A 16,587-nucleotide genomic window follows, 5' to 3' on the forward strand; every position below is an offset into this window, starting at 1 on the left:
TGTTATGTGTAATTAGGACTCTCTTCATGTTATAACATCCAAAACTAGTGTGTCACTGATAAGAATAAAAGGAAATACATCTTATCTTATGATAATGGACATCTCTTTATATGTATACGTTTGGGTGTTAAATGTCAGAAAATTCAACAAAGCTCCTATTATCACTTGGTTCTACTTTCACTGATGAATACCAAGGGGCGCAAAGGCCACAATTTTTTGTTTCAAGGATTAAGTCAACAGAGCTGAAGGCACAGACCTTCTACTTAATGACCTCAAAATATACCTGATATTTCAGGATTTGATTTAAAAAAGCTTGAGCTTTATGAAAACTTATCCAAGATAACACCTTTGCTGCCAAATCAAAGACTATGCCATTTACATTCTGTACTGAAATTTACATTTGAATATAACAAAATTTTACTATTTGTTTCAGATGGACAATTAATATTTATTATGACAGAGAGCATGAACAGGTTTTGACTTGTATATGAATAAACTTTTAAATTAAGGAACAAGATAGAGAAACATACAGCTGGGTAAAGACTGCTTTAAAATTCTATGTAAAGGAAATACATTTCCAATGCAATCACATAAAAACAGTGTATAAAACTGCATGTTTATATTTATGTGAATTAGTATAATTTCAAAATGGCTGTGACCTTCAAAATTCCTATTTAGGTCTTGTAGACAAGTAAATTTCATCTATTATTTCCTCTTGTAGGAAGTTGCATTCAAGGGATGTATATTAAATTTAAATCAATCAATTCTGCTTATCAGTGGCTATGATAAAAGATCTAGTGTACTGAAGTTGAAATTGTAAGTTAAACAATGCTCATGACTTCTCTTAGGATTTATTCTGACCTCTGTTCTCACTTCCATGGGCTATCAGGACTAAAAAAATACAGAGACAAAAATGGTTTTAACATTAAATTCAGTAATTAGTGAAAAATGTATGATGCAAAAAACTTCAGGTAAATCAAGAAAGACTAACAAAATAAAGGCCATACGTGACAAACCCATAGCCAACATCGTCCTCAATGGTGAAAAACTGAAACCATTTCCACTAAGATCAGGAACAAGACAAGGTTGCCCACTCTTACCACTCTTATTCAACACAGTTTTGGAAGTTTTAGCCACAGCAATCAGAGAAGAAAAGGAAATAAAAGGAATCCAAATTGGAAAAGAAGAAGTAAAGCTGTCACTGTTTGCAGATGACATGCTACTATACATAGAGAATCCTAAAGATGCTACCAGAAAACTACTAGAGCTAATCAATGAATTTGGTAAAGTAGCAGGATACAAAATTAAGGTACATAAATCTCTGGCATTCCTATACACTAATGATGAAAAATCTGAAAGTGAAATCAAGAAAACACTCCCATTTACCACTGCAACAAAAAGAATAAAATGTCTAGGAATAAACCTACCTAAAGAGACAAAAGACCTGTATGCAGAAAATTATAAGACACTGATGAAAGAAATTAAAGATGATACAAATAGATGGAGAGATATACCATGTTCTTGGATTGGAAGAATCAACATTGTGAAAATGACTCTATTACCCAAAGCAATCTCCAAAATTTATAAGCAGCTCATGCAGCTCAATAAAAAAAAAACAACCCAATCCAAAAATGGGCAGAAGACCTAAACAGACATTTCTCCAAAGAAGATATACAGATTGCCAACAAACACATGAAAGAATGCTCAACATCATTAATCATTAGAGAAATGCAAATCAAAACTACAATGAGATATCATCTCACACCGGTCAGAATGGCCATCATCAAAAAATCTAGAAACAATAAATGCTGGAGAGGGTGTGGAGAAAAGGGAACACTCTTGCACTGCTGGTGGGAATGTGAACTGGTACAGCCACTATGGAGAACAGTATGGAAGTTACTTAAAAAACTACAAACAGAACTACCATATGACCCAGCAATCCCACTACTGGGCATATACCCTGAGAAAACCATAATTCAAAAAGAGTCATGTACCCAAATGTTCATTGCAGCTCTATTTACAATAGCCCGGAGATGGAAACAACCTAAGTGTCCATCATCGGATGACTGCATAAAGAAGATGTGGCACATATATATAGTGGAATATTACTCAGCCATAAAAAGAAATGAAATTGAGTTATTTGTAGTGAGGTGGATGGACCTAGAGTCTGTCATACAGAGTGAAGAAAGTCAGAAAGAGAAAGACAAATACTGTATGCTAACACATATATATGGAATATAAGAAGAAAAAAAGTCATGAAGAACCTAGGGGTAAGACGGGAATAAAGACACAGACCTACTAGAGAATGGACCTGAGGACATGTGAAGGGGGAAGGGTAAGCTGTGACAAAGTGAGAGTGTGGCATGGACATATATACACTACCAAACGTAGAATAAATAGCTAGTGGGAAGCAGCCTCATAGCACAGGGAGATCAGCTTGGTGCTCTGTGACCGCCTGGATGGGTGGGATAGGGAGGGTGGGAGGGAGGGAGATGCAAGAGGGAGGAGATATGGGAACATATGTATATGTATAAATGATTCACTTTGTCATAAAGCAGAAACTAACACACCATTGTAAAGCAATTATACTCCAATAAAGATGTAAAAAAAGAAAAACAAAACTTATGCAAACTTGAAGAGGTAAAAAAAAAAGACTAACAAAAAGCAAGATAAAATTCAAGAATTATAGTTTAACAATTTTAAAGGCAGACTCACTTATACCATAAGGTGAGTAAATTGTTAAATATTCCTAATCACTTTTTGTATTTCTAATTAGAAGTAATTTAGAACAAAACTTCAATAGGAAAGTTAATTACTTAAAGTATAACATCATTTAGTCCTAAAACATTTGGAATCTTATGTACAAACATAATTTAATCTTTATATTTTTATTTCTTACCAGCTTTTGGTTTCACAAGTCCCACAGCAAGAATAGTCTCATTAAGTCCATCAAAATAGGCAAGGTCTCCTCTGTCAACAGTTGAAGAAAAACATGTTATACATGTAAAGGAAAAAGTTTTATAATGTTCTTCAAGACTATAGAATATAATGAATCAGCAAACAAAACTGTTTTAGTTCCAAGACTCAGGCACACAGGCCTACCTAAGGCTAAACGTAAACCAGGAAAAAGCGAATGCTGGTCCCCATTCCAAACATCCCCCCCACCAAGTTGCAAGTCTCAAGTAATAACAGTCTACTGCTGCGGCAGGGGCAAGAGGACCCTCTCAGAAGCACAGGTTCACAGGGAGAGCCTATTGCTGGGGGAGAAACAGGAACACTGAGAAAAAATCCAGCAACCCAATCTGTACGCTAAGTGCAAAATAATGCTAAAGGAATTTGAAACCTGTGGTCCACTGAAGGTACCACTGCAACAACAAAACTACACTCGGCTTAACTCCTGAGTTGGAAAAAGTCAACTCCCTCACAATAAAGGCCTACCTGCTAGGCTCTAGCAAAGGAAGAGACGTGCCCACTTCTAAGGATAAAGGGTATTTATTGCAGTGTTCACTGTCCTATACATGGTGTCTGGCTTTGAGTAACAAAACATGAGCAAAAGAGCAAGCAAAAAAAAGCCCCAGTGTCAAGAAACAAAGCAATCAACAGAAGCAGAGTCAGATGTCTGAACTATCAGACAGGAAATTTAAAATAAATATAATCAATATAGTATAGGCTCTAATAAAAAAGATGAGCAATATGTATAAACAGGTAAGGCATTTCAGCAGAGCAATGAAAATAATTAGAAATAAGCCAGTGAAAATGTTAGAAATAAAAAGCACAGCACAAAGAATATCTTATATGGACTTTTCAGTAGACTTGACGAAAGAATCAGTAAACAAAGTTAAAGGTCAATAGAAATTGTCCAAATTGAAATAAAAAGAGAAAAAGGAGTGGAGCATCCAAACAGAGCATCCAAAATTTGTTGGAAAACATCAAGCAGTCTAACAAAAGTATAACAAATCTCAGAAGAGAAAGGAAGAGAACAGGAAAGCACAAATACTTTAATAAGACAATGGTTGAAAATTTTTCAAAAATAACAAAGACTTCAAACCTAGATCCAATAAGCTCAGAGAACAGCAAGCAGGATAAATACCAAGAAAAAAAAATGATCCAGACTTTGAGGAAAACTGGTTGTCCTGCAAAGGGCCACACAAGTGGACAGAAAACACCTACATGGCAACCTACGTGGGGCCAGGTTTCCCCATTTTCCCAATGCTGTGACATTACACAGGCTCCTTCAACAACTGACACAGCCCCCAGAACTAAGAACAATATTGGGAGAGCTGGGGATTAGAGAAAAGTGAATTGAACAACATTACGTTTCTATCATCCAGATGGAACTGGGATTTATAATAGAAAGCTATCGGAATAACAAATGAAGGCTAAGGTTTTTATAGAATTGAATTTATTAGGAAGTAAAGATTTATATCCAGTACCTGTGCCTTGATTTTTTCAATAAACACAATGTTCAAATAATTTTTCTTTAAATGAGTTTAGTTTGAACACACAATAAGGTTGAACCACACTTTCCATGTGGGCAGGGACTATGTTTATTCAGTACTGTTCAAGCACAAAAAGTGATACATGATACGCTCAATGTGGTTTTTAAATGAATAAGTTAGAAGTCAATGGAAATATAAAAATTTCATTAAAGTGAAAACCCTTTTCAATGAAATTATTCTCACATTTATCTATTTTGTAATTTTCTTGCATTAGGTTTTCTTGAAGAGATCAATGCCTAAATGAACAGGTTCTACTCTTTAGTATAAAAATGAATATGTTATGTGTAATATAACAAACTGGGGCAACATTCATGATACATGAACAATCACAACCTTAAATCACTATTATTATGACTATATACCATTTCAACAATAAAAATAGCTAGGAAAATTTCTAATTAAAAAAGAACAGCAAACAAAAATGGTTTAAGCTACAAGTTCTCATATAGTGCCAATTTTGATTCAATGACACTGTATGTTTCTAACAAGTATGTTAACTACTCAGGAGCAAGAGTTACATCTTAATATGGATCTTCCTCTGGTTATCTCACCCCTCACCTAAAGATAATATGATGGAGAACTGGAAGGTAAAATTTTTCTCCAAATAGCCAAGAGTAAGATCATCAGATCAATAAACTTTATTTAAGCAAGAATGCCTTGGGCCTTCACTCAGACTCTTTTATACACATTTAATTTACACAAGGTCAAGCCCACAGAATAACAACAAAACTGTTAAGATATTTCAATAAACTAACATCCTCCCACTCCATGATATGCAGGGAAAACAGAGGTCTTTAAAAATCTCAAACCGTCCCTCAAAGAATTACTGCTAGACTATCATTATTATAGGAGTTTGGGAAATAAGACTGCTGCTACTCAGAGTGGTACCCAGATCCCCAGCATCACCTGGGAGCTTGTTACAAATGCAGACTCCTGAGCCTTAATGACTAAAACATAATCCACATTTTAACCCCATCCCCAGGTTGGTACGTATACTGAGAAGCACTGACCCGGATGTTAGAAGAATGAAAGATAAACCAGGCAGCTTTTAATGAGTAGAATACTAGTTGTAATAAAGATAATTTAAATTCTAATCATGCTAAAGCAAACCAGTCATAAATACATACCCATCTTCGTAGTTCCACATGAATATGTCACTGTCGATTGTGAGCCAAGCTCTACTGATAGCAGGGAACACGCCCATCATGCAGTTACACTGCATATCTGAGGTAGTGTAGATGTAAGGTAGAAAGATTTCAATCTCATTTTTCTTAAACTTGTTTCAAAAGATTTTGATTTAAAATGTATGATTAGGGCTTCCCTGGTGGCACAGTGGTTGAGAGTCCGCCTGCCGATGCAGGGGATACGGGTGCGTGCCCCGGTTCGGGAAGATCGCACATGCCACGGAGCGGCTAGGCCCGTGATCCATGGCCACTGACCCTGCGCGCGTCCGGAGCCTGTGCTCCGCAACGGGAGAGGCCACAACAGTGAGAGGCCCACATACCGCAATAAATAAATAAATAAATAAATAAAATAAAATAAAATAAAATAAAATAAAATAAAATGTATGATTAAAAAATCATGACTTATTCACTCTTCAATCAAAAGAGCAAATGAATTATCTTTATTTCCAATGAGTTTAATGAAAGCCATAGTGTATGACAGAAATATTTATTATAACTTCTAAATAAAGCTATCGGACCATTTAAAATGTACTCTAAATAACAAATGTAATGTTTTTGCCATTACTAACTTAAAAAATTATTGATTCTGAGTAATACCATTGGACTTTAACAGTATAAACTGTTTCACTGGACCAGTTTTTCCAATGGTATAAAAGAGTGATTAAAAAAAAACAAAAAAAACAAAAAACAGGGACTTCCCTGGTGGCGCAGTGATTAAGAATCCGCCTGCCAATGCAGGGGACACGGGTTCGATCCCTGGTCCAGGAAGATCCCACATGCCACGGAGCAATGAAGCCCGCGTGCCACAACTACTGAAGCCCGCAAGTCTAGAGCCCATGCTCTGCAACAAGAGAAGCCCCTGCTCGCACAAGCAGAGAAAGCCTGAACTCAGCAACAAAGACTGAACGCAGCCAAAAATAAAAATAAATAAATTTATAAAAAAAACAAAAAACAAAGAAAAACAGTCGGCATGCTAAAGTCACAGCCAGGTGACAATCTACAAGCCTCGTATAAACTGAAAAATAGACAAAGAATTATTTACGTAATTATAAGATAATGAAACAATTGTGAAAACAAAATAATTTCCGAATTAAAGAAATATCTCTTGTAGATAGTATAGTATTACCAGAGAATTAAAGAATATTAAGAAACTAAGCAAAGGTAGAGTATATGATAAGATGTATTATTTATTTAATAACACTATTTTACAAAGTCTCAGAGAAACAATGAAAATATAGATTAGATTTTACTAGTTTTCCTATTTATTTTACAAGCATTTCCCCTAATTTTTCATTTCTTTGTTTTCTAAATCACACTGTATTGAAATATGAAGCCCTTTACCCTGAACAGATTAACATACTTTTAAAAGTCAGATTAAATTTTTATATAGCATCTTGATGTCTTTATTATGAGAATTACAGACTGATTTTTATAAAAGCTTCCTAGCAAAGAGCTATAAATATAGTCCTTTTATAGGGTATGCCACACTGTAAGAAAAACAAATAAAATCTTATTTTTAGAGGATAAGAAAACGCCTCTAACTTCTCAGTCTATGAAGATGGCATTAGTATCAATACTTCAGTTTCTTATACCTTCAGATACAGATTCTTACTGTAATCCTTACAAATACAATAAATTATAAACTTCAATTCTAAGACACCAGTAAGTGTAAAAACACACCAAAAACTTTTTGGGGGGTATTTCCAGGAGAAAATACCTTGCAGTTTTATTTTAAACATTTTCAGAGCCACTTCCCAGTTCTAAAATGTTAACATACAGGAAAAAGTAAAAACAAAAATCATGGGTCTTTGAACTGAAAAAGAGTGGTAGTAAAAAATTCCCTGTATAGCACTTAATTGGAAAGTAATGCCTTGCCATATATCATTCAAAAATGCAGAGTTGCTTGTAAACAATTTACTCTCCTCAATGTCCCCAAACAATTAAAATGTGACTCAATTTTCAACACTCAATTTTACATGAAGTTTTCTAGGCACATGGCAAACTACCCACATACTTAAAATGTATTTTAAATAAAACCTTACATGAACTTATACACAATGTGCTAATTAAACACAAAACTAGAATTATAATAATGAGAATACCAATTTTTAAATTTTTTAAAGAGTTAAATACAAAGTAATAGGATACGTCCAAACTGTTCAACAAGTTCAGGTGGGAGAGGAACTCTTCGAATGGAACTGATCTCTGGCAGGTTGGGTACTGACAGCAAACCAGGTCCTTGTAGAGGATAATCCATATCTGACATGCCAGAAACAGTGGGATTATCTACAAAAAATAAAATAAAAAGCATTTATTTAAAATAATAATGTATTGGACGTCAAATGGGCATACAGAAGTATTGCAAGCTACAAAAAAATTGTGCATCTGGTTCTAAAGGAATAGAGAGAATAAAGTAGTTCTGATCTGACACAAAGGAGGCCTGATAAATTCCAATGTTAAGATGGGGTGCAATTACTGGTTTCAACACTGAACAGAAGGTTATCTTTCACAAAGACTTTCTCCATAAGAAAAGAAATGCTTAGTTCAATAATTTATAGTGTTTTCCTATTATTTTACTAATCTGAAATGGGAAAAAAATTATAAAACAGCTTTGTTATTCTCAGATAAAAACTGTGGACAAACAAAATACTGACTGGGGAAAAAACAGCATTTCCTTTCCCACTTAAAAATTTAAAGATTAAAACAATCCATGCCTTTTCCCATTATGTATCCACCCCCCACCCTCAGACCAATATACAAATAAAGGCAAACCTCAGAGACGTGGGTTTGGTTCCAGACCACTGCAATAAAATGAACATGCCCAGAAGCAAGTCACATAAATTTTTTGGTTTTCCGGTGCATGTAAAAGTTATGTTTACACTATACTGACATCTAAGTGTGCAACAGCATTATGTCTAAAAAAACAATGCACACACCTTAGCTTAAAAAGCATTACTAAAAAATGCTGTCACCTGACAAGGCAGGGGTGCCACCAATCTACTGTTAAAAAAACCAGTATCTGCAAAGCGCAATAAAACAAACCACAATAAAATGAGGTATGCCTGTAATTCCACAAAAGCAATATTTTATTGGGGGGGGAGTGGGAGAGAATCAGACTACTCTATAAACTGCTCTCAACTGGTAACATTCTCTTCCTCTAAAGCCCAGACACTAAGGGCAAGAGCAGGCTGGTCTATTCAGCCTGTCCTTCCTAGTCCTGAGCAAGGTGTTTTAGTTCTGACTATTTACTATTATTATTTACTCAGGCACCTTTTCAGCCTCTCTAAAGTACAAAGATGTTGGGGGAAACTGACATATAAAACAAATTTTTAAATGTATTATGAAAAATTTTTAAATTTATACAACTAGAGAACAAATGCAATCAATCCCTATGTATTGAGTATCCAGCTTCAAAAATTACCAGTAACATGCCCAGTCATGTTTCATATATGTCAGTCACTATCCACTTTTTCCCTAATGTATTTTTTGAAGCAAATCCCAGACGTTCCATTTACTCTTAAAACATAATTTTAATGGAACATTACACATGTTAAACTGCAGTAGGAACACAAAGGATGGAATTAATAACTCTGGTGAGGATATAAACCTCACCAGAGTTATTTCTGGTTGAGAAAGCCTTCACAGAGAAAGTGGCATTTAATGGAGTCTGGAAGAATAGCTTGTCAGGCCAAGAAGAACATTCTAGAAATAATAAAGAGTACATGTAAAATGAAATCCTGAAGAGGGGGTTCTTATGGGAAACCTGTTAAATTCGGCATAACTGGAACAAGGAGGTCGAGAAAAGGATGGAAGAGTGAAAGGAAATTTGGCTGAAGAGGTAGATGTGTGTAAAGGTGGATAGGTTGGACTGGGGTCAGATATGATGAGAAGACCAGAATGTATGGACTGTTTGTACACCTTGCTTTCAGAAATAAGGAGTACAAAGGGAAGAGCGCTATTCAGGATGAGAGTTGCTAACAGGCCACTCAGTTCTTTTAAAACAAGCCCACTGGTAAGTAGCTGCCAAGAGTAAATACTCTTTGCTTTGTTTCTCTCTTTTCTCTGATTATAAGTCAATTAATGACTTTTTATAAATCGTCAAAGCTGTCTTTTAGGTTTACATTGCAGATTAACCTGGTTAGATTATCTTGGTTCTTGCTTACCAAAAATCTTGTTTTTATCTTATTTACTCTTCTCCAATTTCCACCTCACAAAGGGGGTCACTTTTTTTCTAGCAACTTGTGTGATTCTATATGGCTTGAGGAGCCTGGCCTTAATTAAAAACAGATAAACAGAATATTTTACGGACACCTCTCTTTGTTGGCACAAAAATCTGCTTTACCCTCCGTTCACCCATCATCAGTGCTGATTTCCCTTCATTCCGCTGGTAGTTCTTTTTAACACCTTTAAGGACTTCATATTACACTAACTCCATACATAATAAAGCATATCTCTGAGCGAACATAGTAAATTTCCAAATTAACTTCGTATGCTCTTCAATTTCACTCCAACATTAATATGAGGTATTAACAAGGATGAGAATTGGATCAGGTGATCCTTCTCATCTGGTCTTAGCGACACACACTTGGAGGCAATGAGAAGCTCATCAAGGCTGGAAACTTTGCCTCTTTCTGCTTCAAATGGGGGCTTGCTCCTCATTCCTATCCCCTGAGGTGCCTGTAATGAAGAAAGTGAGAGAAGGAAAAACATTGAAAATGGGCTCTTTTCCGCCCTTCAAAATGCAGCAAACAGCGTCCCAGATCTCAGGATATCTTCGCCGATTCACCCTGCGGATAAGGATCTATTTAGGGAGTCAGACGAGAGTCCTTTGGGATGAAACAATCACCAACTGGGCAACGATCACTCACTTGGGGCAGACACCATAAGCAGATCGGAAAGGTCCGGGTACATGCGGTCTTCTTGTAACTGACGGTCGATGAGCCGCCCCGCATTTTCCAAAGCTTCCTGCAGGGCTGCGGCCGACGTGGACGCCGGCATTGCCGAGCCCAGCAAAGAAGACGGCATATCGAAAATCGGAGACAACAGCGACTGGAGAAAGTCAAAAAGCAAGGAGAAACAAGAGAAATCCTAAGACGCTAGCTTAGCCCCAAAGCTTAGGGCGCGCGCGCCAAACAAGCGCCCCGGCGCCAGCGCATGACGTACTTCCGGTTCATAGGGTGGGGAATATGAAGCCAGCTTTTCGGCGCTGGAAAGAGGAAGCTGTTAGAGGGGGCTGGACGTTGGGGGTGGAGCTAGTGAGCGGGAGGTGCTTCGAAGTGGGCAGGTTGGTTGTTCTGGGCTGGAGGGGGAAATCGGTGGTGGGAGTGGAGGAAGGGAGGGAAGGAGGGAGGAAGGGGAAAGGGGAGGGACTGGGGAAGGGAGGGATGGGACGGGGTCGGTAGGGGTGGGGAGCAGGAGGGAGCGGGGTCCAGGTAAGTGCGAGCCGGTTAGTGCGGGGGCAGCGCAGGCTGCTCGGGTTCTGGTGGGTTTAGCGCGCGCTTGGATCTGAGTGCCTCGAGCTTCGGGGATCGGAAACCTGCAACTGCAACTATTTTGAGTATGCGTGTCAATTTGGTGCTGTAAATAACTTGTCTTCTGAGAGTGGATAGGAGTTGGTAGCTGTTTGTTAAAAAAAGTTTACATATAAACCAAAATTTCACTAGAAATATGGGCTTCGGTGTAAATTAAAATTCATCAGGTTTTCTATTTCAGTGTCGTTACCATTTGACTTTGTGGGACGTTACTGTGAAAAATTATGTTTATGGAATCTTCACAGCGTACAGGGACCTGATGCCTTGCTTTATTTCCCATTTCAGAGGGGAAGCAGGTGGTTCTAATTCACTACTTCATCCCCAGCGCATAGTAGAGGGACCGGTATAGAGTAGGCCACCTAATATATTATCTTCTACAGCAACTGAATTCTGAATTTGTGTCAGGCATTGTACCTGTGCAGGGAATATCAAACTGAAACAACATTCCTCTTCTCAAGGTGCTTTATGCAGGGACACACAGGCAAAAAAAAAACAGAGTACATCACCATATTTTGTCTATGGGGTATGTATTAACTGGGGTAAAAGGATAAGAGAAATGAGTGAGGAGAGGCAGGATGGGCTTCATTTCATGCAGAAGGCAGCTGGAGTGGTTAAAACAAAGCAATAGTCTTCGAAGAGCAGTCCTTATTTAGAATACTTAGAATTAGTCCTTATTTAGAGTCTCACCTAAGTTACATCCGATTATATTCATAGTTTAGCAAATCAATAGCTGAATTGCTCTGAATTGGTCTTTTGCTATTTGAATTACTTTTTACTGCCTCAAATAAAGGGTTGACTAAATTTCTGAATATTAAAAATACTGTGATATTACAGATCTATACATATAATTTAAGACTTCATAGCAAGTATACCAAGTATAGTATACCAAGAAATACTTCATAGCAAGTATACCAAGAAAAAATTACTGGTAGATAAATAGGCAGAGGGGTCGCCAGTTGTCAGTTTTCTTTTATTTGGTAGACTACAGATTGAAAACTGACAGTCTGTCACAGGATTGGTTTGTTTTTAATTTGAGACAAAAAAAGTACAATAGAAAGTTTTCAACTCTACAAATTGGATATCTAACAATACTGGTCTAATAGTCCTGCACACGGCAACAGCATTTCCAAGGATCTAAGTCCAAGACCCTCCATTCATTTACATATTGCAATGGCTGCTTTTCAGCTGCAACTGTTGAGGTGAATAGTTGGTACACAGACCACATGGACTCAAAGCCTCAGATATTTACCATCCAGCCCTTTATGTGAAAATTTTGCTGAAGACATCTCAAGAATAAAGATTCTAAAACTTTTGATACCTTTAAAAATTATTAAGGAGTCCAAAGAGGTTTGGTTTTTGTGTGGATTGTTGATAAAAAGTTAATCAGTCGATCTAAAAAAGAAATGGAAAATTTTATTTGTGCCAAGCTGAGGATTATAACCCGAAACAGCATCTCAGAAAGCTCTAAGGACTGTTCCGCTCATTAGAAGTCAAAACACAGTTATATAAGTTTTTCGAAACAGAGGGCTGTACATTAAATGATGTATTACTGACAGTTTACACAATCCAGATCTAACCATCATCTTGGCCACTTTCAAGATCAAGAAGGAACGTTATCTTTTAGGGAGTTGTCTTGTTGATGCTAGGAGAATGTTGCTCTTTATGGTTGAGCAGGTATTTCTGCTGATGGAGGAGGTTTGGTTGATACAAAATGCATATACACAATGCACAGTAGAGAGGAGAGAGGAGGTCAAAAGGCAGAGAAATGTTTTTGTGTTTGAATTTTTCTTGTCTTGCGATAAAATATGAATTTTATTTCACAGGTTTATTTTTGTTAATAATTGCTAATATCTCATAAAAATGAGAAATTTAAAAAATAACTTATTTAAAAGAATAAGCCTAATCCTCGTTAATATAAATAACACATATTTTATGAAAAATCGCCATAGTATCTAAAACTAAACCATTAGAAGAATGCTGTTATTTTACATTTTTGCAGATCTCTTAAATGTTTGGCTAAATAAGAGATAACCAGATTTCATATCTCTTGTTGTTACTTGTTTAGTTGAAGTACACGAAGAAAAGGGGGCCTCACAGAGTTATGTAGCTGGAAAAGGGAGTATTTTAATAACCTTTTTAGACACTTGTGAATATTCTCTGACAGCATACCAAAACTTAGCAAATGATAGTCTCTTAATGGTTAGTTGTGACGTGGAATTTGAAACCATCTTTAGAATTCTGAGGATTAAGTGTCACCTTGCCAGTAAACGCGTCTTTTTTTTTGTTGTTTTTTTTGGCTGCATTGGGTCTTCGTTGCTGTGCGCGGACTTTTTCTGGTTGCAGCGAGTGGGGACTACTCTTCGTTGCAGTGCGCAGTCTGCTCATTGCAGTGGCTTCTCTTGTTTTGGAGCACGGGCTCTAGGTACGTGGGCTTCAGTAGGTGTGGCGTGTGGGCTCAGTAGTTGTGGCTCGTGGACTCTACAGAGCAGGCTCAGTAGCTGTGGCACAAGGGCTTAGTTGCTTTGCGGCATGTGGGGTCTTCCCAGACCAGGGCTCGAATCGATGTCCCCTGAGTTGGCAGACGGATTCTTAACCGCTGCACCACCAGAGAAGGCCCGATAAACGCGTCTTACAAAGTAAAAAGTGTTACAGAAACTGCAGATAATATTCCGCTTCCCGTGGGTTCAATCTGAAGCCAGCTTCTGTGGCGCTTATACTCCGCCAGCCCGCTAGGGCGGCGCTGCTTAGGAGGCCTCTGTCCCTCCGCGGAAGGCGCCGCTCTTGGCCTTGGCGGCGAGGCTGACGCTCGGAGGCGATACTTCCTGCCTGGTTTGCTGCTACTCTTTAGCAGCTGTTTGGGCTGTGGGTGTTGCTGGTTCTGTGGCGGGTGGCAGACCATGGAGCGCCCCGGACCCAGCGGCGGTGGGTTCAGTGAGGCGAGCGCCGGCGGGGTGGGTCGGGCAGGGCCGGCGGCGCTGGGGGCTCCGCACTAACAAGGCCTTTTCTCTTTTCTCTTGTCCCAGTGACAGGCTCAGACGCATCAGGACCGGACCCGCAGCTGGCGGTCACCATGGGCTTCACGGGGTTCGGTGAGTGACTGCCCTAGGCATGGTCCCGTTTCATTTTGCAGAGATTTTAAGAGCCGCAAGTTGGGAGGGGGGCCCGAGGTGTCACCTGTGTTCCACCCCTTCCGCAGTGCCAAGTTCTTATTACTTTAGCTCTAATGTGTTTATCTTGCAATTTTTAGACACAGTCTGCCCCATCCGTTTTCTAACTCCTGCCTATCTCTTGGTACCAGCTCAGGTGACACTTATGAGAAGGCTAGTGAGAAAGAAAGATTGCTTTGTGACCCACGCGGTGGAGGGTGTTGGTTGATGGAGGGAGTTGTCTCATTGCGTCCTGAGACTGAGCGCTAACCACTGACTGTGGTCTGTAATAAGGTGGCCCTTTTGGCAACAAATGGGCCATTAGGTGATGTTATAATAGTAAATCTTTTATTTTATTAAGTTATAGTTGATTTATAATGTCATGTTAGTTTTAGGTGTACAGCACAGTGATTCAGTTATGTATATTCACTTATATATGTATATTCTTTTTCCTTTTAGGTTATTACAAAATATTGAGTATAGTTCCCTGTGCTATACAGTAGTTCCTTGTAGGTTAGTCTTTTTTGATTCCAGTTTTTCTACTCCAGAATCTTCATTTCAGTCTCTCTTTTGTTCATTCATACATTCATTTATTCTGGTAACGTCTTGAGCCACAAAACATATTTACTATCTTCTAGGTGGTCATGGCTACAAAAGTACTGTATACTTCTGTAGTATTTTGGTACTTATTTTTGTTTCAGTTCTTTTAAATAGCTTTCTCCCCAATTTCAAAAGGAGCACATGTAAATAGCAGGAAAATATAAAGAACCCAATAAATAAGAAGGAAGAAAGTAAAATCATTCATAATTTCATGTTCTAGAAATCAAGACTTAAAAGTTAGTTTGTTTTCCAGTTTTTCCTGTTGTAAGATCGTATATGTGTACAGTTTTATATTCTTAATTATATAGAATTTGTTTAATTCTTAATAGTTTGAGGATTTTCCCATATTATAAAATGCTTTTCCAAAACGTGATTTTTAATGGTTGAATAGTACATAGAAATGCTGTAATTTGTAATATTTTTAACTTTATCCCACATAGTTTCTAACTTTTATCAGTAATACTAAAAAAAATTTTTATAAATAACTCTTTTATCTCCTTTTGTAAAAGGAGTTTTATGCATATTTCCATAGGGTAGATAAGAGGGACTACTTTGATAAAAAATACAGATATTAAAAAGTAATAAAAAATTGGGCATATAGCTTTTAAAGCTTCTTGATATATAGTCATAATGCTGTTCAAAAAGGTGGTTTCAGTTTATAACAAAGTCAGTAGTGTGTAAGAAAGCCATTTTTATCATATTCTGGCAAACAAACATAGAATAGGTATTATTATTAAAAAAAAGAAGTCAGTAAAAGCAAATACAACATTGTTTCCAAGCAGATTCAGGTTGTCAGAATGTCAGTTCCTTGTGGTTTCCTTATTTCCTTATTGGCTGTCTGGTGGGAGTTTCTTAGCTCTTTTAGATACCTGCATCACTTGTCTTCTTGCCCCCTTCATCTTCAAGGGAACTGCAGCTCTTGTCAAGTTTCAGGTCTCTCTGACTTCTGCTATATCTATTCTGCATCTTTGCATATAAGGGCTCCTATGATTAGATTGGGCTGGCCAGTATAATCTCCCAGTTTTTAAGTCCATAACCTTAATTAATCTGCAGAGTACCTTTTACCCTGTAATGTAATATATTCTCAGGTTTCAGGGATTAGGATATGAATATTCTCTATTCTGCCTAGCACACCAGTGTTTTAGTTTCAAGGAGTAGGGTCTAGATGAATTACAGGAGGATGGGAAAGTTGGCTGGTTAATGTTATTTAGTGATGAGATTGTAATTAAAAATTCCCTGGGAAGTAAACTCTTTCTTCATTGATATTTTATGGTTATTTTGTAGCCCTACTATAAATTAGGTAGACTTAAGTGGTTATTGGTCAGTCAGTAAGTATTTATTTAGTACGTAAAGTTTGGCCAACTTAGTTCAGGAAAATCATAGTCTGCTACTTATTTCTGTTTTAGGGAAAAAAGCTCGCACATTTGATTTGGAAGCAATGTTTGAACAAACTCGAAGAACAGCAGTGGAAAGAAGTCGGAAAACACTGGGTAAGAAGTTCAGTTACTTGCTCTTTCATAGGATTAAATACTGTATCCAGCTTACACCAGTGTCCTACCAGTTATAAAATTATAAGACTGAAAAAAATTTCAAAATTGTTAAAAGACCATATGTGCTGGTTCCTTTG

At 37.5% G+C, this 16,587-nt stretch overlaps 2 protein-coding genes across 7 annotated transcripts in view; one reads left to right on the forward strand and one right to left on the reverse strand.

Moving 5' to 3' along the window:
- Positions 1–10,850, reverse strand: part of NUP155 (nucleoporin 155) — a 62,618-nt gene extending 51,768 nt beyond the window's left edge. For both annotated transcript variants that reach the window (XM_022599029.3, XM_089908781.1), the window contains exons 1-4: positions 10,552–10,850; positions 7,832–7,969; positions 5,627–5,723; positions 2,900–2,970 (exon numbers count right to left, since the gene is read on the reverse strand). In XM_022599029.3, coding sequence (XP_022454737.2) covers positions 2,900–2,970; positions 5,627–5,723; positions 7,832–7,969; positions 10,552–10,708 — 463 coding nt within the window. In that variant the 5' untranslated portion in view covers positions 10,709–10,850. The remainder of the gene's footprint in view (positions 1–2,899; positions 2,971–5,626; positions 5,724–7,831; positions 7,970–10,551) is intronic.
- A 1,283-nt stretch (positions 10,851–12,133) lies between these two features.
- The window catches only part of WDR70 (WD repeat domain 70), a 307,508-nt gene continuing 303,054 nt past the window's right edge, over positions 12,134–16,587 (forward strand). Inside the window, exons 1-3 of one of the 5 annotated variants that reach the window (XM_089908783.1) lie at positions 12,134–13,636; positions 14,238–14,303; positions 16,367–16,450. In XM_089908783.1, coding sequence (XP_089764909.1) covers positions 13,411–13,636; positions 14,238–14,303; positions 16,367–16,450 — 376 coding nt within the window. In that variant the 5' untranslated portion in view covers positions 12,134–13,410. Of the gene's footprint in view, positions 13,637–13,994; positions 14,137–14,237; positions 14,304–16,366; positions 16,451–16,587 lie in introns of those variants that run through there. The other 4 variants (XM_022599005.3, XM_089908782.1, XM_022598984.3 and 1 more) reach the window with 4 other exon arrangements.

Source organism: Delphinapterus leucas, chromosome 3 (genome assembly GCF_059928025.1).
Source record: "Delphinapterus leucas isolate spDelLeu-1000000601 "Yukka" chromosome 3, BTC_Dleu_Yukka2, whole genome shotgun sequence".
NCBI classification, from domain to species: Eukaryota; Metazoa; Chordata; class Mammalia; order Artiodactyla; family Monodontidae; genus Delphinapterus; species Delphinapterus leucas.